The sequence below is a fragment of the Thunnus albacares genome, chromosome 24 (genome assembly GCF_914725855.1).
Source record: "Thunnus albacares chromosome 24, fThuAlb1.1, whole genome shotgun sequence".
Taxonomy (NCBI): domain Eukaryota; kingdom Metazoa; phylum Chordata; class Actinopteri; order Scombriformes; family Scombridae; genus Thunnus; species Thunnus albacares.
In genome coordinates, this window is record NC_058129.1 from 12,488,327 (window position 1) to 12,505,551 (window position 17,225).

Genomic DNA, 17,225 nt, shown 5'->3' on the forward strand with positions numbered 1-17,225 from the left:
TTTTTAGCTTTAGCTAATGCTAGACGTGGCTACCTCACCAGCTAGCTTTCACTTATACCCCTATCATAGCCTTTGTAGGACTGAATAAAGGGTATCAAAGAAAAGTATGTAACCTGCAGCACCCACCATCCGTCTAATACGATTTGCAAAATACAATTTGACCCAGGTCTGGAGCACCGTGCACACTGGGAGAGATGACCAACACAAACTGACATGACACAAACATGAAGATGGTTCCACATCCACATACGTAAGACAGAGAGAGTGAGTGGTAGGCGAACAGTCCCACGGCATGCTGAGGCACAAAAAGGAACACAAAACAGACCAAAGAGATGAGGTGACTTGGCCGTGCTGACATGGCAGTGTTCCAATGTTAGACATACAAAACACATCATGTTAGAGTGAAATTTCAAGGTGACAGTTAGGACAGCGTATGCAATGGTATGGTCATGGAAATGCATACTGTCTATGGATCTGATATATTAAAAAAAAATGATTCGTAAGATTTGTTAAGCACTGAGAACAGATAATAATTTACTAGACCAAAACTAGACATTCTTGACATAAAGAAAACCGGACGTTGCATTATCATACAAAAATATGAAGTAAAAACTGATCTTAACACAGTGTAAAAAAAACGTCCTTGAAGATTCTTGAATTTGGGCCAAGAAATTAAGTTTAATTAGATTTTATCCTGTTTATTTAATTTAATTTAACTGACATTGTGCTGAATTTGATTTATTCAGTTTTGAATACATATCAAACACACAAAAGACAATCAAAAATATAGTTTGTATGTAAAAATAAAACAAGCAACAACAAATAAGTTAACTACAGAAAAAGTATTAAAAAGGAAAGAAAGTAAACTACTGATGATGTACAGTTTGCCCAAACTTACTTAACTTACTTAATTTTTTCAGGAAATCCATAAAATGTCCCCACATCTTTTCAAAGTCCCTGGATTTTCTCTTTAATGCTGAATTGTATTATTTTAAAATACAATAGTTAATGGTCCTTAAATGTCTGAAAGGTAACTCTTTGGAGGTTACTATTAAAAATTAAGGATTTGCCTATTTTTTTAAATTTTATTTTAGTGTTGTTTTGTTCTGCACTATAGTCAGGATTCAGAAATCTGTGCAAATGCAGTTAGTTTGAGGGATGCAAATATTTCTTAGAGACAGCAGAGCTTCACCTGTGACAATCACAATGACAATCAAAACTTTTATTGGTTTATTGCTTGACATCGTTCAATGAATGTGCAAGAGTGCAATAATATTAGCTAACTGCTACAGTGCAATTCAATGGAAACAGTGTTCAAGAAGATTTGGAGTTGTTGCAGAATAACTGCTCTTACCTATCGGCAGTTTCAGTTTCTTGCGTAGTGAAATACGACGGGATCTGGAACGGGAGCGCCGGTCAGTGGTGGTGCCAGAGTGGGCAGTGGTGCACTCTGAGGTGTCCTGTTCTGATTGGCTGCTGGTGTCACTAGCGGCGCTCTGAGACTTGAACATCTTCCTCCAAAAATCCTTCCTGCCCAGCAGAGCACCTGGGATCTGCTCTTCACTGGTACAGAGAGGGAGAGAAGGAAAGCAGGATTTAAATGTCTATTTAAGAGAAAATGCTTCTCACACATATTCTCATCTTTCAGTGTTAATATGTTAAGCGCTGTGACCTGTTCTTCATTTAGTTGGGGAGGAGGAGCAACATGAAGACTTTTAAAAGTTAGGAGACAGGAAGTTTTTCTGACTTTGAACAGAGAAATGGCAGCTTGGCTCGACATAGATGGTGCTATATGGAGATGCTGTGAGGTGGACACTCACTGTTCGGGTGTCTGGGGGGGTCTGCTGGAGATGTAGCTGCGACACTCATCTGCAGCACTGGACACCTGACCCTTCTCCCCGGACACACCCGCCTCTGACCTGCACACACACACCCCAACACACAGATAGAGCGCTCAGGCCACCTGATTCGGACACCAACTGAACCCAACCACCCATTCGATTGTCCCATGGAAACTCAAAGACGTATGTACTTGTTGAAATCAAGTATAGCATGAAGATTTGAGCTCTAAGCCACTGTTGAGTTATACGTAATTCAACCCTGTGGAGAAAAATCATCCACTGCATTTGCCCAGCTCTACAATTTAGTTGAAAGCACAAGTATAGTAGCTGGAAGCAAGTTCTAAGACCTGTGCCTTGGTCAACGGTCAAAAACTGTAATACCTGGATGAAATACATGCGAACATGTGGAGAACATGCAAGCAAACTCCATAGAAATGTTGCAATTATGTCCGGAGCCCTTTCAAATATTTAGTGTTTTTAGTGTCTCATGAATCTAGCATTGTTCCATATTTTTCTTACTGTCAACAAGATCAAGACAAGATCCCATGAAAAGATGAGTACCAGCAACGTAATAGTCCGTAATAGTCAATACTTTACAACTCTGCTCAGCCTGCTAGTTCCTACTCAGTACAGCCAGGCCATTTAGAAAATAAGGACATCAAATCAGTCACTCATGCAAGAAAAACAGATGCAGACAGGACAGAAAATAAATTAAAAAATAAAGGTAAGCAGTGATGAGAAGCGTAGCACTGATTCGAGATTGGATGAGAAATATTCTTTTATCACTTACTAGGGGAAGGGTTTAAGGTCTTTGTTAAAAGACGCCTCAACAGGAAGTTACAAGTTTATGGTTGGACAAAACATGATGTCATTTAGACCATTTCTGGCCACTGATTGGCCAGTACCTCCTTGGTCCAGGCTGTTTGGTCTCTTCCTTCTCCTCGGGTTTCTTGGTGGTGGCGACTTTCTCGGCGCTGTCCAGGAGTGCGCTCAGTGCCACCCTGCGAAACACATTTCCATGGGCCTCCTTAATGAACTGCACCAACTGGCGGATGTCACAGTACAGACCCTGTAAAGGAAGAGGGTGACAAACAACGTGTGAATCGAATGGTGCGTGAACAAGAAAGTGTAAGAGGAAGAAAATTGACAGTTAGGGTCTAGAATCAGATATAACTTTGCAATTAGCATCGAACATAGAGTGTGTATTTTTGTACATGCATATATGCATAAATGCGGGGTGAGCAGGAGCGTGCTGAAGCCACCAAGCTCCAGCTTGTGAGTGGGTGGCCTCTGATTCTGTGCCATAATGAAGCCTGCCTTGAAAAGTGTGTCATCCTCCGCCAACGTACACCAGTCATGCCAGCCTTCAGGCTTTCTAAGCTGCAAAAAGTGGCCACAGTACTTCAGTGCTCTTAAAGCAGTGATCCAACTAGCCTTGAAGAGGCTGCAGTAACTATCCAATGTTATGTTTGGTTAAAAAAATCTGGGAAAATTCTTGTACTAATGTCTTTCTCTGCCTTATGTAAGGCCCTTTGCTTTCATCATGTGAGACACAAAAGGCAAGTCATGAGATTGTCTTACAGAGAAACAATGATCTTGGAGCACTCTGGTACACATCAAAAGGCATCTAGAAACTTGGTATAATTGATGGAAAATGGTCTAAGAGGTTTTATCTGCATGTTACATATTACAGTAGGGCTGCAACTAATTATTTTCATTATCAATTAATCTGTCAATTATTTCCTTGATTAATCCATTAGTTGTTAGTCAGAAAATGGTGATAAATGTCTTAGTTTTCCACAACTCAAAGATATTCAGTTTACTATCATCAAGAACTAAAGAAACCAGAAAATATTTACATATTAGAAGCTGGAATCAGAGAATTTGGAAATTTTCTTCTTGAATTGACTCAAATTGATTATCAAAATAGTTGGTGGTGAATTTAATAGTTGGCAATTAATTGATTAACTGACTTATCATTGCAGCTCTAAAATACAGTGTTTGTGTTCATCGTTTGGAGGACAAATATACAATATTCTGTCATCTAAAGGTCTTAATTCAGAGTGAGATTAAGCACACTCCATATCCAATTCATTATGTATGACAAAGCATTATTAACAAAGATGTCTTCTTTAGGCTTTTTACAAAATGAGCCATTAATAATTAAGTAATATAAGTACAACTGATATTTGAAGCACAGGCAGAATATCTGAATCGAGGAAGAGCCAAAGAGACGGTCTTAGAAAAATAAACACAGACAGAGGGAGGCGGATGGACAGATGACTTCACACACACCACTCACCAGGTTCTCGGGGCTGTGCAGCTCGTGTGTAGTCGAGGCGCAGCGGGTGATAAGGGACTTGAACATGCAGCCCACCACCACCGCCTCCATGTTCTGGGCCACAGACTTGTTGTCCCCTGTGGTGAAGTTGTTCCCGAAGCCCGCCTTGTCTGGAAGCAACAGGGAGGCGGGAGAGACCACGGATCACACAGGGGGTGGTTTAGTCAGCAAGGGTGGAGAACATTATTGACAGCTGACCAGCTTGAGTTTAAAACAGTGAGCCCATACAACAGGGAGGGAAGGAGCAGGGGAGGGGGGCAGGTGGGGCAAAGGAAAGGGTCCATAAAGCATATGGGGGAGAAGCAAACTGAAAAGGATTTTGGGTAGGGGATAAGGAATACATGCAAGTGACTAAGGCCTGCTATAACACCATACAGTGTGGGGCTTATCCTCTTGGTCCAGTTAAATGATACTTATTGTCTATGCAAAAAATAGAAGCTCTATGAACACCAGATTCAACCATACAAGTCTAAATTTTGGAGTTGCAGGCGAGTTTTGTCACTTTCGGACAGAGTGAGGGGTGCAGCAATGGAAGCGGTGCCTAGGGATGAGTCTGATCAGGTGAGTGTATTCATCTTATTGCTTATATTATTGTTATTGATTATGTGTATCTACCGATGTTTCTTTTTTTCGCCCTCCTGGACCTCTCACCTGCACTGCCGTACTCTGCAAGAGAAAAGAGGCGGGGCACAAGTTGATTGACATCAGGCCAGCACAGACATGTAGGCGGTGTCTTAAAGGACGTGGCACCCCACCTCCGGAAGGAGGTGAACTCGAGACGCACACACACACAGACTGCCACGTGTAAAAATAACACACACACGCATCAAAAGAACTAAACACAGTGCCCTGTGCACTTTCAGAATTAAAACACTCATCGGTTCAGTAACTTGCCAATAATACAGTATTTTGTATGACATGATTGTGCTGATTCAAGTTACCGTGTCAAAACTTTCAGTGCAAAACTGAATTGGCATGTACAATGTGTCTCAATGCTCAGCAATAAAGCCACTGATTGAGCAGAGATGTAATGGGAAAAGCTTTGGATTGGCAAGTGTACAGAATGGATGAGTGAGTAAGGAAGGTAGGATTAGTCTCGTTGAGGTGGATGAAGAAAAGGAGGGAAGATGGAAGCAGGAGGAAGACGACAAAAAGGGGACGCGGACAAGCAGAAACAAGTGGAAGGAGGAAGGGTAAAACAGATATATAAACAGATATAGCGCTGGAATGCAAAGTCGAAGTGTGGGGTGAGACAGCGGTAGTACAATTCAGCTTTGTCAACCACACTGGAGCATCCTAGTTGCCATAAATTTCTTTTTATTATTTCATACTACTCTGTAATGTAGCACCCACATTAGACTTTTGAGTGTAATATAGATTTAAATGGTTATGAATGTACAAAAACACAAGAGAGTTTGCTGCAAACATCTGCACAGTAGTGCTAAAACAACAATCAAATTAATCTACAACTATTTTCACAATTGATTAATTGTTTAAACGGAAACATTCACTTCCTCTAAAATGTGATGATTCGCTGCTTTTCTCTTTGGACTGTTTGAGGAAGTCACCTTGGCCTCCAGGTACTTGTGATGGGCATTTTTCACTTTCTGCTGATGTTTTGTGGACCAAACAATCAATGAATTAATTAAAAGAAAATAGTCAGCAGATTAATTGATGAGGAAAAGAATTGTTAGTTGCAGCCCTACTGCACAGGATATCAACTATTTGCAGCCTCTTTTAATTTATGTAAGAATCAGCATTCTAAACCAATGTTGGTCAAACCCTGATGCGCCCTATTTGTGCATTTGTTGTCAGTGCATATGCGTATTTTCTGTGTGTCTTGATGCGCATCTGGTCCCATTCACACACGCTAGATACTTACTGTCAGTGATGGGCTCCATGCAGAAGCCCAGCAGTGCATGCAGGAAGTCCACAATGTTATTGAGGGAGTCTTTGTTGACATACTCGCGCATTGTCTGGCGAAACTGCAGCTTGTCCAGCTTATACAGGCTGGTCAGGCAGTTCTGCGCCTGAAAAGGAAAGAGGTGGGACCAGATATATTAGTAGAAAAAAAAGTCACTGTGAGGTATTAAAGATTTACACAGAAGTATTGTTTTGCAGGATGTGCTATTTTCATCATTTTTCATTGATTCTCATGGAGGATATCAGTTGTTGAGAGAGCATTTTATTGCTCCTCTACTTAATCCAATGATAAAAAATATTGATCAGCGTTAAAATAGAACTGCAGATGCTTCTTCTCACTGATGTTACAAACTCAGCCCAGTGCCCCTTGAAGGATTCATTTCGCTTTCATGAAACTTTGATTGCACCAAACGGGCGATGCAGTTAATAATTAATAGAAAATGAATACATGTCAGGCACTGCAAACTGTGCTAATTTGTGGAAAATGCAAATATGCACAGAGGAGGGTCAGCTGAGGTAGAGAGAGGAGTCTGACCTGCATCCTGAGGCGATCTCCTGACAGTCCGCGGTGTCCCTCGCCGCAGCCGTAGGCGCAGCCCAGAGACTTGACTATCTTTATCAGCATGGTTAGAGCCAGGCGGTGGGCACTGAGGCCGGAGCCCTCTTCCTGTTCATTTGGAAGGACACAAACATGATCATGCAGGACAAACATTTTATGTATACAGTTTTATTTATATATATTTTCATATCTCCAAATTTATAACACACCTTTTTATCATTATCCTTGTTATTCTTCACGTCATCCTTGCTCCCCTGCCCACTTCCTCCACCACTTCCCCCTCCTCCTCCGCCTCCGCCTCCATCTCCCCCTCCACCTGCGCCAGTCCCCGGGACCCCCCCGCCTCCCTGGGCTCCTCCTCCGAGGCCCTGCCCTGCCGGGTCTTTGGCTCGTGCCTCCTGGTTCTCCTTGTTGTCAGGCTTGGACAGTTTCTTGCCCATGCCGGGCACCACACCCAGCTGCAGCAGGCAGTCGATGATGTTGAGGGCCACATCGCAGATCCGGGAGCTGATGTCGTGGCTCAGGACAGCGTAGAGTGCCCGGAGGACAGCCTGGCATACAAGGGGGAGAGAAAAAAGGTGAGAAATTGATGCTGAAATGACTCCTTTTCCTGACAGTTCCACATTTTAATTTCACTTGCGGGCTCTTTAGGGGTGCAACTAACTAATCATCGTTATTACCTAGTAGTCTATTGACTCTCTTAATTAATCGAATAGTTAATTAGCCTGAAACTTTTGTTTTGTCCAACAAACGGTCCAAAAAACATATATATTAAATCTACAATGTTATAAAAGAGAGACAAGCAGAAAAATTGTCAAATTTGAGAGGCTAGAATTAAATATTTGGCATTTTTTGCATATTAAATGACTTAAACAAAAAAAATTGTCTGAATCGTTTCTGCACTACTCTCTCCTGCTGGAAACATAAAACACAAAAAGCAAACTGGGGACTGTCAACCAGGACTGAGAGAGAGAAACCCCCCCCCCCATCAAATTCAATTTAGGTTCCCACTTGTGTCATTGTTGGTTAGTAGAGCAGCAGACTTCCATTAACTGTATCTGCCCACAGGGATAATTTAAGCTTCATCAAGTCACTCACGGTGAGGTCCAACATGCCGTTCTTCAGCACAAAGTTATTGGTCCCCTCAATGTTCTCCCCATCCTCCAGACAGGAGTAGTTGATGCAGGAGTCGGTGAGGCTGCGCGGCAGGTTGGCGCAGGCCAGCGGCTCCACCGGGATCTCTGGGACGGCCACAGGGTTGCAGAGCTTTTTCATGTGCTCGGTGAAGAAGTCGGCATAGCCCACGTTGAAGGACGCCACTGTTGTGTTGAACGCTGCCATTGTGATGGTGGAGATCTGAGACCGAACTGTTGGCGGCAGGAAAAGACATGTTAGAGAAGAGAAATACTTTTCACATGTTGAATGTTCTGTTGTTTCTTAACTCCATTACTGGATTTCTTTAATTGTACTCAATTTCTCAATTCTAAATATGTCCCTTTTGCTGATCAATTAACCTTGTTGTACTCCCAGTTTTATTTGATGATCTTATGTACATAGTTTAAAGTCAGTTCGCATGTGTTTTATTTCTATTGTATGTTTTATGCTCAAGCCTCTGTGTATTCTGCGGCTGCAAGACAAATTTCCCCTTGAGAGCAATAAGTTGAAGTCATTTTGGGGCATAACTGGGGCTAAAGTGTATAACTGATTTAGATCTTTAAAAAAAACTAACTGAAGGCTCAGATGTTATGCTTCTCAGTCTACTCTTATATTCAAGGTTTATAATTACTTAATTTAAGGCTTTAAACTAATCCCAAGTGTCGTAATCTTGCAAATAGAGCAATATTTAATGCATTAAATTTTAATCCAGTTCTTTTTTAAATCAAAATATATGTAGGATTTCTCTCTTCTTCTGAATTTCACAAAAAAAACAACAAGAGCTCTGTTTTCACTTTGTGTAAAGACGGAAATGACGGTACACTTGTGGCAGGTTTTCTCCACTTATTTCTACATGATATGAGAGGCGAGTAATTCTTCAGAGGTTTAAATTCATCATGTCAGAATCAACTCTCTGCTATAATTATATTCTGTTCTCACTTAACCTAATAGCATACACGTGATGCAGTGCAGAGCAGAGTGTACAGCCAGCACTGTTACTTGTATGCAAATTAGCATTGTCACAACAATATTACTGTTATATAATCCTGTCCTATTTCTGCTGTGCTCAGCAGGCCTCAGTGGAGCCAGCAGTGCCTGTCCTCCCTTTATTAGAGTTGATGGATGACAATATGATTATTTTGTAGTTTGTAATTTTGTTATATTTTTATAAAACGTACATGTTTGATATCACTCTGTTGTTCTGCAAAGCTTCTCTAGCAGCACACAACATTTTCTATTATCCTGGTTTTGTATGCTGACTTTACTTTCTACTGTGCATCTAAAAATTTAAGAAATGGATAATTTTTGGTTTACTTCCCTCCAAACTACATCAACAATATGAAAAATTGGACAATAAGTCCTCATTTTTGATTGAATCATTGGATATTTAAGAGGAGAAAACTTGTTATTGAGTGTGTTTTTACTAACATGCTCTGGACCACAGATCTGCATCCTCCTTACCCTCTTTGACAGTGTTATCGCTGTGGCTGTTGGAGTGGTCGGGCATGTCTCTGAGCAGAGAGTGGTGGGAATGAGAGTGTTTGGCGCTCAGGCTGTCTGCGTCTGCAGCTGTGTCTGTGCTGCCCCTCCGTGTGAATTTTCCTGGTGATGCAACAGATCTAGATGTCAGCAATCAAACACACACACACGTACAGATCCAAACACACCTATAATGAGCTGATAAAGGCCAGCTGTATATTTTAAAGCAGTATGGGAGAGAGTTCTGCATACAATATATTTGGCATTTTGAGAATAATCCTTGGAAATTTTAAGCAGTAGCCAAGCAAAGTGGATTTACACAGTAAACAGGTTCATAGAAGGCTTTAAAAAGTTGCTCTGGATAATAATAAAAAACATCTTTGTGGCAAATTTTAATCACACTTCTCTGTGAGAGCTAATACCAATGCCAATACCAATGTTAATGAACTGACCTAATTCACTAGCTGACAGCCAGATCCAGGCAGAATGCTCTGACTCACCAAATGGGAGCTTAAGGGAGAGTAAGCAGCACTGTGAACTGGTGACATGCAGTCTATTCTCATTATGAAGAGAGCTCTGCCTACCCATGATAGTGGCCTGCCAGCCCCCACGGTCCAGAGTCCGCCGATCGTCGCCCAGGCCAGAGAAGCTTCCGAAGGAGAAGGTGCTGCGGGTGGGCGAGACGTCCAGGTGGTCCTCATGGAGCAGGAAAGGAACCCCCATACGGCGCTGACGCTTCTTTCCCGTGTGATGGAAGGGGATGGAGCCCTTCCTTTCGCGGTCCTCACGCCGGTTCTTAAACTGACACAGAAGAAGAAAAAGGGCTTCTCAGTAAGAACCACGACTGACTGAATTACAAAACTGAACAAGAAATTTTGCACATTTTTTACTTGTTTACTTTACTATCTTGTATTAATATGATAAAATGTAAAAATGTCTCTGACCTTCTTGAAGATGTTCATGCCCAGGTCAGAGGAAAGATCAGGGACTGCCTGCCGACGGAGGTTGGTCAGAGACACCTTTGCAAAGGTCTCTGTGCTCAGAGATTTGCCCTCTTCATTGCATTTTAGACTCATATCCTGCAGATACACAGCAGAGGACACAGATGATGTGACAGTTAGTGCAACATGGACATCTGAAAGATAACATGAATGCATTTTGATGACAGCCTGGGCAAGAAGGGGTGTTTCAGCAGTTTGTTTTGCCATTGAAATGACAAATACATAGCAATAGAGCATTAATCCTGTGTGTTAACATTTATATAATTCATTCATGAAATCCACATTATTCCTTCTTTGTCCTCTTGGTATTACCTGGGTTTTGTGGGTATTGACCAGTGAGGGCGTGGCAGCCACCATGGAGCTGCTGCGAGGACGTGGCAGAGGTGCAACCAGGGGTTCTGGGGTGCGTTCAGGCCTCTCCTCCAGGATCTGCCTCAGGCGCTGCAGGTAGTACATCAAGGCCCAGTGCACGCCCTCCTCTGTCCAGTGGGGCTGCAGGAGGCAGCGCAGAACTGCTACGTCAAAGTAGGTGGCGTAGCGTGCTCGCTGGGCGAGGGATGTTGGCAAGCCAGCAGGAGCTGATGTCCTGGAAGAAAGTGGGGAGTGTGTTTAGCACCTGATTGATTTTTGTCAAAAATCCTAACCCCCTTTTTTTAAAAAAATTTAAAACAAATAGAGGTTAAAACAAGCTCAGCTGTAGCTCACATTTAACCATGGATTTATTATTGCTAACTAAGAAACTGCATGGCAATGTTACACTTCCTGTTTGCATCACCCAAAGAATGATGGGAACTGCAGTGTCAAACTTCCAATTGTATTCATCCCAAATTAGTTTTGGTTAATTTAATGGCTCAAAAGTGAGTTTTGTTTTATTTTATTGTGTATTATCAATACATTTTAGATAGTATTGAGGCAGAGAATGTCCCATTGACATTGTTGAACCCTGACATTCTCCTCTATGCATTCATATCAGTTATCTATTTATTTAAAAAAAATAAAAAAAACCCCAAACAACTTCAAATTGGGTAAACATGTTCTTGTGTAAAGTATATGCGAACATGTGTAGTACCGGATACAAGACACCCGAATCTCCAACCCAACTGTCAGTGGCCGAGTTGCATAATGGAGTATGTCGGCTCCAGGTTTTGACAAGGAAGAAGAATGCATGGAATAAAAGAGATACTGCGATTTTCATACTTTTTTAAACTGTCGATCACAAGACCAACTATGTTATATAAGTGCAATGCTAAATCTGTAAAGAGTTTAAAGAATTAAAAATCAAGGATGGAAAGGGGCAGAGATCGGAAATCAGCATGGAAGCAGAAACTGTGGAAGGGCATGGATGGAGTGAAAAGACAGAAATTGATTCAAAGCAGTGAAAAGATGCAATTAAGAGGTACTGAAAAGAAGTGAAAGTGACATCTTAGAAATGCAGCAACTGCCTGATCAATAGTTAGATAGGGGATTGTGACAAGTGGCCAAAATGCATCACTAATTGAAGCGTTTTGAGCCTTTCCAGTCCTGTGATACAACTAGCTATTAACATGACAAAAACACTATATCACAGCCTGTTGTATTAGCATGTCATCAACTTCTGCCACATTGCTTCATTAATAATGCATCAAAGGAGGATGATAAACAAGGGCAGATCCCCCCTCCAGCATCATTGGGAGAACAGCAGGGAGAGAGGGAGCCTAAGCCTACGTGAGTCCACTATAAATAAGCTGGAATGAAGGTCAGTGGTTGGTGAGCTGCAGAGCGTGTAGAGCGCCGCACACTGAGGAGAAACATATTGATACCCTGAGAGAGGGAGAGAGACAGAGGAAGGCATTTAATCTTGGCCGTTGTAATAAATGAAGCAGGAAGAGATGGTCGATATCTACATGAATCACTTTGAGAGCGGACAGCAGAGGGAGGCTGTATCATGTTTCACTGTCTAGCCAACACACACACGCACATACTCTCCCTACTGCTGTTGTGTCAGGTTGCCACGGAGACCGAGTGACGACAGCCACCCCAGGCCCTCCGAGAGGCAGCGGCCCAGCCCCTGACTCCATGCGGTAGAAGAGATGCAGCAGCCAGCGGTTGCCATGGAAACTGCCTCAGCATCAGCAGTGGATGCCGCGCCACGGGATGAGTAAGCTGCATTAATCACAGGACCTGATAGCGGAAATTATTTTATCTGTGGTGTACGACGCAGAGGTGTGTGTAGGGGAAGATAAAAATGTAAACTCTGACACGGCTTGTGGGTTGACAGGGAAAAATGAAAAACATATGATGCACATTTGAATTAAAATTTGAATATCTTGGACTGAAATCTGCTGGTATGGACAGTCCCACCTCTTTGTGGGTCCAATGCAACAACTTGAAAGCATAAAATAAATCCACTCTTACAGAAAAATCCCCTCAAATGTCAAAACTCTCCTTGCCGTATGTCTAATTTACATTCAACACACTTCTCTCCTCAGCCCTGCTCTCATCCTATCTTGCATTTCAGCAGTTGCACACAACGGCTTAAAATTCCCACCATCGACACATAAAGAAAGCAATTAATCTGTCTTAGTTGAGTGCATGCTGAGAAACAATAGGGATAAATCTCTCCCTCCCTGCATTACCATGTGACTGCTCAAAAATCCTCATGTTTGAGTTTTGAGTCTAGGAGGATATAACTAGCTTGGGGGAGGAGGGTTCAGGCTTATTTTGATTCTCAGTCAGTTGCTGGCTGTCAAAGAGATCAAAGGGAGAAGCACTGGAGTGATTTGTTTGGTTGTCAGGAGGAGCTGAGATGAGCAATGGATGGCTTATCAACTTCTCTACGCCTTCCCCACATCACTCTTATCTTCTCAGCCCACTGGTTTGGTGAATCAGGATGATGACGGACCAGCTGTGATGAACCTAAAAACATCAAAACACCCACATAGGATACAAATGTTTCGAAGTATTTAAATGGGGACTCTCTGCAGAGTGTTTTCGGTGTCATATTCCTGCTGTTTCACTGGATTCAGAGCTATTAGATGTCACAATAATACATAATCTGTATTTACTATATTTCTTTTTGGATAACCAAAACTTTTGTTAACAATATCGGACTGTGAATGTAGTCAGTTACAATTAGCTGCCAGCTGAGCTGGTCAAACCTTTCTCATTGGTGCCAAAGTGAGCACAGACTGAGCCCAAGTCTGGCAGTGAAGGCCGAACAATGCCAGACTTGCCGTGGGCAGACCAAATCAAGCCAGGCCATGTCATGCCAGGCCAGGGACACTGCCAGCATTAGACATGTAGCACATTACTTCAGCATAATTACCCTGGTTATGTGGGCAAATGTCAGATGGGTCTGCAAATACTCGAGCAAGACAAGGCTATGTATGTGTGTGTGTGTCTCTGTGCTGACTGAGACTGCTTAGAGCAACGCATTACACAGGGGAAGGAGGAGCTATTCCTATACGCTAGCTCTCACGAGCTAGTGGAGCGAGCTGTGCTGTGCAGTGTGTTCGACAGACGGTGCCGCAGGGCTAAATGTTTAGCCATCAACGAGATGATGGCACCAGCTCTGTGTCAGCGCGGGTCACTTATAAATCACTGCACTTCTGCACTGCTTCAACCCACAACCAGCGTCTTTGGTAAATCCTGGATAAATTATTCATTATGAAAGCTTTTGTCAAAGCAGTGTTTGTGAGTAAAATAATATATTACTCATTATGAATCTGAACTAATAATTAATATGAAAAACAACACCCATTCATGTTGCAAGAGACATCATGTACATATCTCATATTGGTGATAAAAAAAGATGCTGTTGTGCTAATATGATACACTGACCAACACATTTTTGGTGCAGTTTATGTAAATCATGTGGAGATTTTTTTGGTGAGACATGACATTACATTTAACATGAAGTGGCATCTCGTGACTGTGTTGTGCCTGAAAAAAAAACAAGTCTTGGTCCTCTTTCATGCAAATTGGAACAGCTACAGAGAAACAGAAACCAAACTGCAAAGGTTTTATGGGTTTAAAGCCCCCATGACTTGGTAAGTATTTCTCTATAAAGTTAAATATTAATTACTAAATAAGCACCAATCAATTGACAGTGGCCAGGCAACATAGGCAAATAACTCAAATTTTTGATTCAAATGTTGCTAAATCCACCTTTTCCCAACAGCACCCTGCCCACTTAAAACCAGTGAGAAGAGCTCAGACAAAAACTGAAAAAAAGACAATCTCTCAAGTGCAATTACTAAAAAAGGTTCTATCTTGGCATAAAATTATGCGTCCATGTATAACGCCTTCAGTTGCAGGAAGCCAAGTGAAAATAGTTTTCAGGGCCTTTAAGAGCAACTATGTAATAATCAAGTTACTCATGCATCAGTAAAATGAACCAAGGGCAAACTGCAGCCTTGACTGATGATTACATCCTGTCATATTTAGCTGGTTTCTTATATTTTCTGTTGTCTTGAAATTCTGTTATGCTGCATTCCTAGTATTGTGCAGTGCTGCCCCTTTGCCTGTTACGTAAATGTCAATCCATTCTGTAAAAGAGATCTCTCCTCTGTTAATTCTGCTGAGTTTCTCATGTTTTTCCTTGTCAAAAGCAAGGGTCTACAGATGGCTGTATGCTGTACAGATTGTAAAACTCTCAAGGACAAATTTTTGATTTCATGCTAGAAAACATGACTTGATTCATGGGGATTTGTTTTGGGTCGCCATCACCAAAATCTCTAAGCTGACAGAGCGACAGGATGTCCAAACCCCAACAGACAAGCTGCTTTTGAGACAATAAAAGTTTTGTCAACGATTAGATTATAGAGAATATTCTATTACGTTAGGAAGTCTGACACCAAAGAAAAAATGCACTTATAGAAGTGAGCACACATTTAAAGGAAAGATGATGGATGAAAAGTGTCTGTGCCATGTAGGTTATTATGTTAACACTTCCCATTTGGCGTCGTCTTGTTGCATTCACACTATTTATGACACCTCCACCTCCTTCTTAACAGCAGGCCTGCATGGACATAACTCTTCCACATAGCTCCAAAAAAAAAAATGACTTGCACATTACCAAAAGCTACCTATCTCCCTGCTTCTTGATGGTAATTTGATTAACAGTGCTCACTTTTTCTTGGAAGGGCCTTTGACTGGCGGGGGTTGCTGGGAAGGGCCACCTTTCTCAACTGAGTTACCACGACGACAGCTCTGCTCTCCAGCCGTGGGGGAGGAGGAATCTGATTGGGTGGCTTCGCAAACCACCTGGAAGCCCTGTGGGAGGCAGATGGACAGATAGATGGTTAGATAAACAGGCACAAAAAAAAAAAAAAGACAGACAGACAGTTCCGGATAATTAAAGGCTCTGAGGTTGGAGTGAGGTTTCTGTAGTGACCCTAGCTAACCACGCTAATGCTCCCGGATGGATGGTGCTAATGAATATTAGCAGCCAGCCCCTGAGGGGGAAATGCTGAAAAGGGGGAGGGGAAGCGGCCTCAGACTCTTGCCTGAACACATTCAATCAACATGGGACGTCTGTAGCAAATTCTAACAAGATCTGTGCTAAAAAACACTCACTCACCATGGGACCTGGGTTGCCGGATCCACAGGGGCTGCACTGGTTGTTCACTGGGGAGTTCCTCTTAGCTGTTGCAGACAGGAGTAGCAGATTATATATCTTAAGTACGAACAAATACAAAAAGGTTCATTCTTAAAGGGATGCAATTAACTGTAAGTGAAGATTTTTTTGTTCACCTGTCACAATGTTTCTGACAGGTTTGATGAGCGCAGTAAAGGCAGAGATGTCAGGCTGGCGGTGCTCCCACATTGGCTGCCATATTACCAGACCGCTGGCTAATCGGAAGGTCAAGTCTGACTCCTACAAAAAAGGACACATATTTCAAATTTACAGAGGAAGCATTAGTGCAAATGAGTTGCATGAAGATGAAATGCTGCTTCCTCAATCATGTAATTATTATCCAATCAAAGCAAGAAACAGCTTAAAAGGCTCACTAATCAACTTTTATGACTTGAAATGCAAAGATGTTATAATGTTACTGGATTCTTCAAAGAGCACTACTATTATGATATGATTGCTTACAAGATATAGTAATTTATTGCTCAGTTGGGAAACAGAACAATCCCGAGAGTATTGTAACCTGACCCTTGTATCTGTTTGTACACACAGATCAATCCAGGCGTAGGGTGACCCTGAGTAGTGTATTTGTTGGAGGGTTATTAATAATATATATAGATATTAATAATTCTAGAAAGAAGCTAAATAAAGCTGCTGCTAATAATTGCTAAACCTCCCCTGAGACAGTCGCTCTTTGTATGATAGAAAATACTGAAACTGCACAGTAACAATGAATGGTATTAACTCAGGAAGTATTATAGTTTTCTGTTATAATAAACCTTTATCCGATGAATAAGCGGAGCGAACAGGAACACAAACAGCTCCACGGTGGCCATACTCTTGTGGAACAGCTTAGTACGAGTGTGCTCATCTTCCTCCAGTAGGGAACCGCTGTGCTGGGGCCCAGACCCCCCTAAGGCCGAGCCAGAGCAGGAGCCAGGAGCCCCCGGTGATGAGCCCTGGTTCCCGACAGGCTGGAGGAAGGCGCTGCTGCTGCTGCCGGCGGACCAGCCGTGGCCCAGGCTGGGCTCATGGTTGCACTCCTGGGCAGCGTCCAGCAGCATCCAGTGCAGGGTGTGGAGCAGCTTGGTCTCGGCCACACCCAGTTTGTCCTGGTGGCCTGTCAGAGGTCAAAGGTCAGGAGTTAATGTTGACGGCAGCTTAGTGAGGTGATGAATGGGCTCGAGAGGCAGCATGAAGCTTTAGTGTTTGTGTGGGTGGCTCCTGTTTATCACTGGAATTATAAAGAGCTGCAAGTAAGGATTATTTTCATTATCGATTAATCTGTTGATTGTTCTCTCAATTAGAAAAT

At 42.3% G+C, this 17,225-nt stretch overlaps 1 protein-coding gene across 1 annotated transcript in view; it reads right to left on the minus strand.

The window, feature by feature from the left end:
* Positions 1-17,225, minus strand: part of LOC122976688 (protein unc-80 homolog) — a 47,513-nt gene that overhangs the window by 28,044 nt on the left and 2,244 nt on the right. The window contains exons 4-20 of the mRNA XM_044345310.1: positions 16,693-17,033; positions 16,033-16,156; positions 15,860-15,924; positions 15,410-15,552; positions 10,612-10,885; positions 10,243-10,377; positions 9,883-10,099; positions 9,281-9,421; positions 7,763-8,031; positions 6,874-7,215; positions 6,641-6,772; positions 6,065-6,212; positions 4,798-4,848; positions 4,144-4,292; positions 2,747-2,910; positions 1,821-1,919; positions 1,355-1,563 (exon numbers count right to left, since the gene is read on the minus strand). Of these exons, the coding sequence (XP_044201245.1) occupies positions 1,355-1,563; positions 1,821-1,919; positions 2,747-2,910; positions 4,144-4,292; positions 4,798-4,848; positions 6,065-6,212; positions 6,641-6,772; positions 6,874-7,215; positions 7,763-8,031; positions 9,281-9,421; positions 9,883-10,099; positions 10,243-10,377; positions 10,612-10,885; positions 15,410-15,552; positions 15,860-15,924; positions 16,033-16,156; positions 16,693-17,033 (3,003 nt within the window). The remainder of the gene's footprint in view (positions 1-1,354; positions 1,564-1,820; positions 1,920-2,746; positions 2,911-4,143; positions 4,293-4,797; positions 4,849-6,064; positions 6,213-6,640; positions 6,773-6,873; positions 7,216-7,762; positions 8,032-9,280; positions 9,422-9,882; positions 10,100-10,242; positions 10,378-10,611; positions 10,886-15,409; positions 15,553-15,859; positions 15,925-16,032; positions 16,157-16,692; positions 17,034-17,225) is intronic.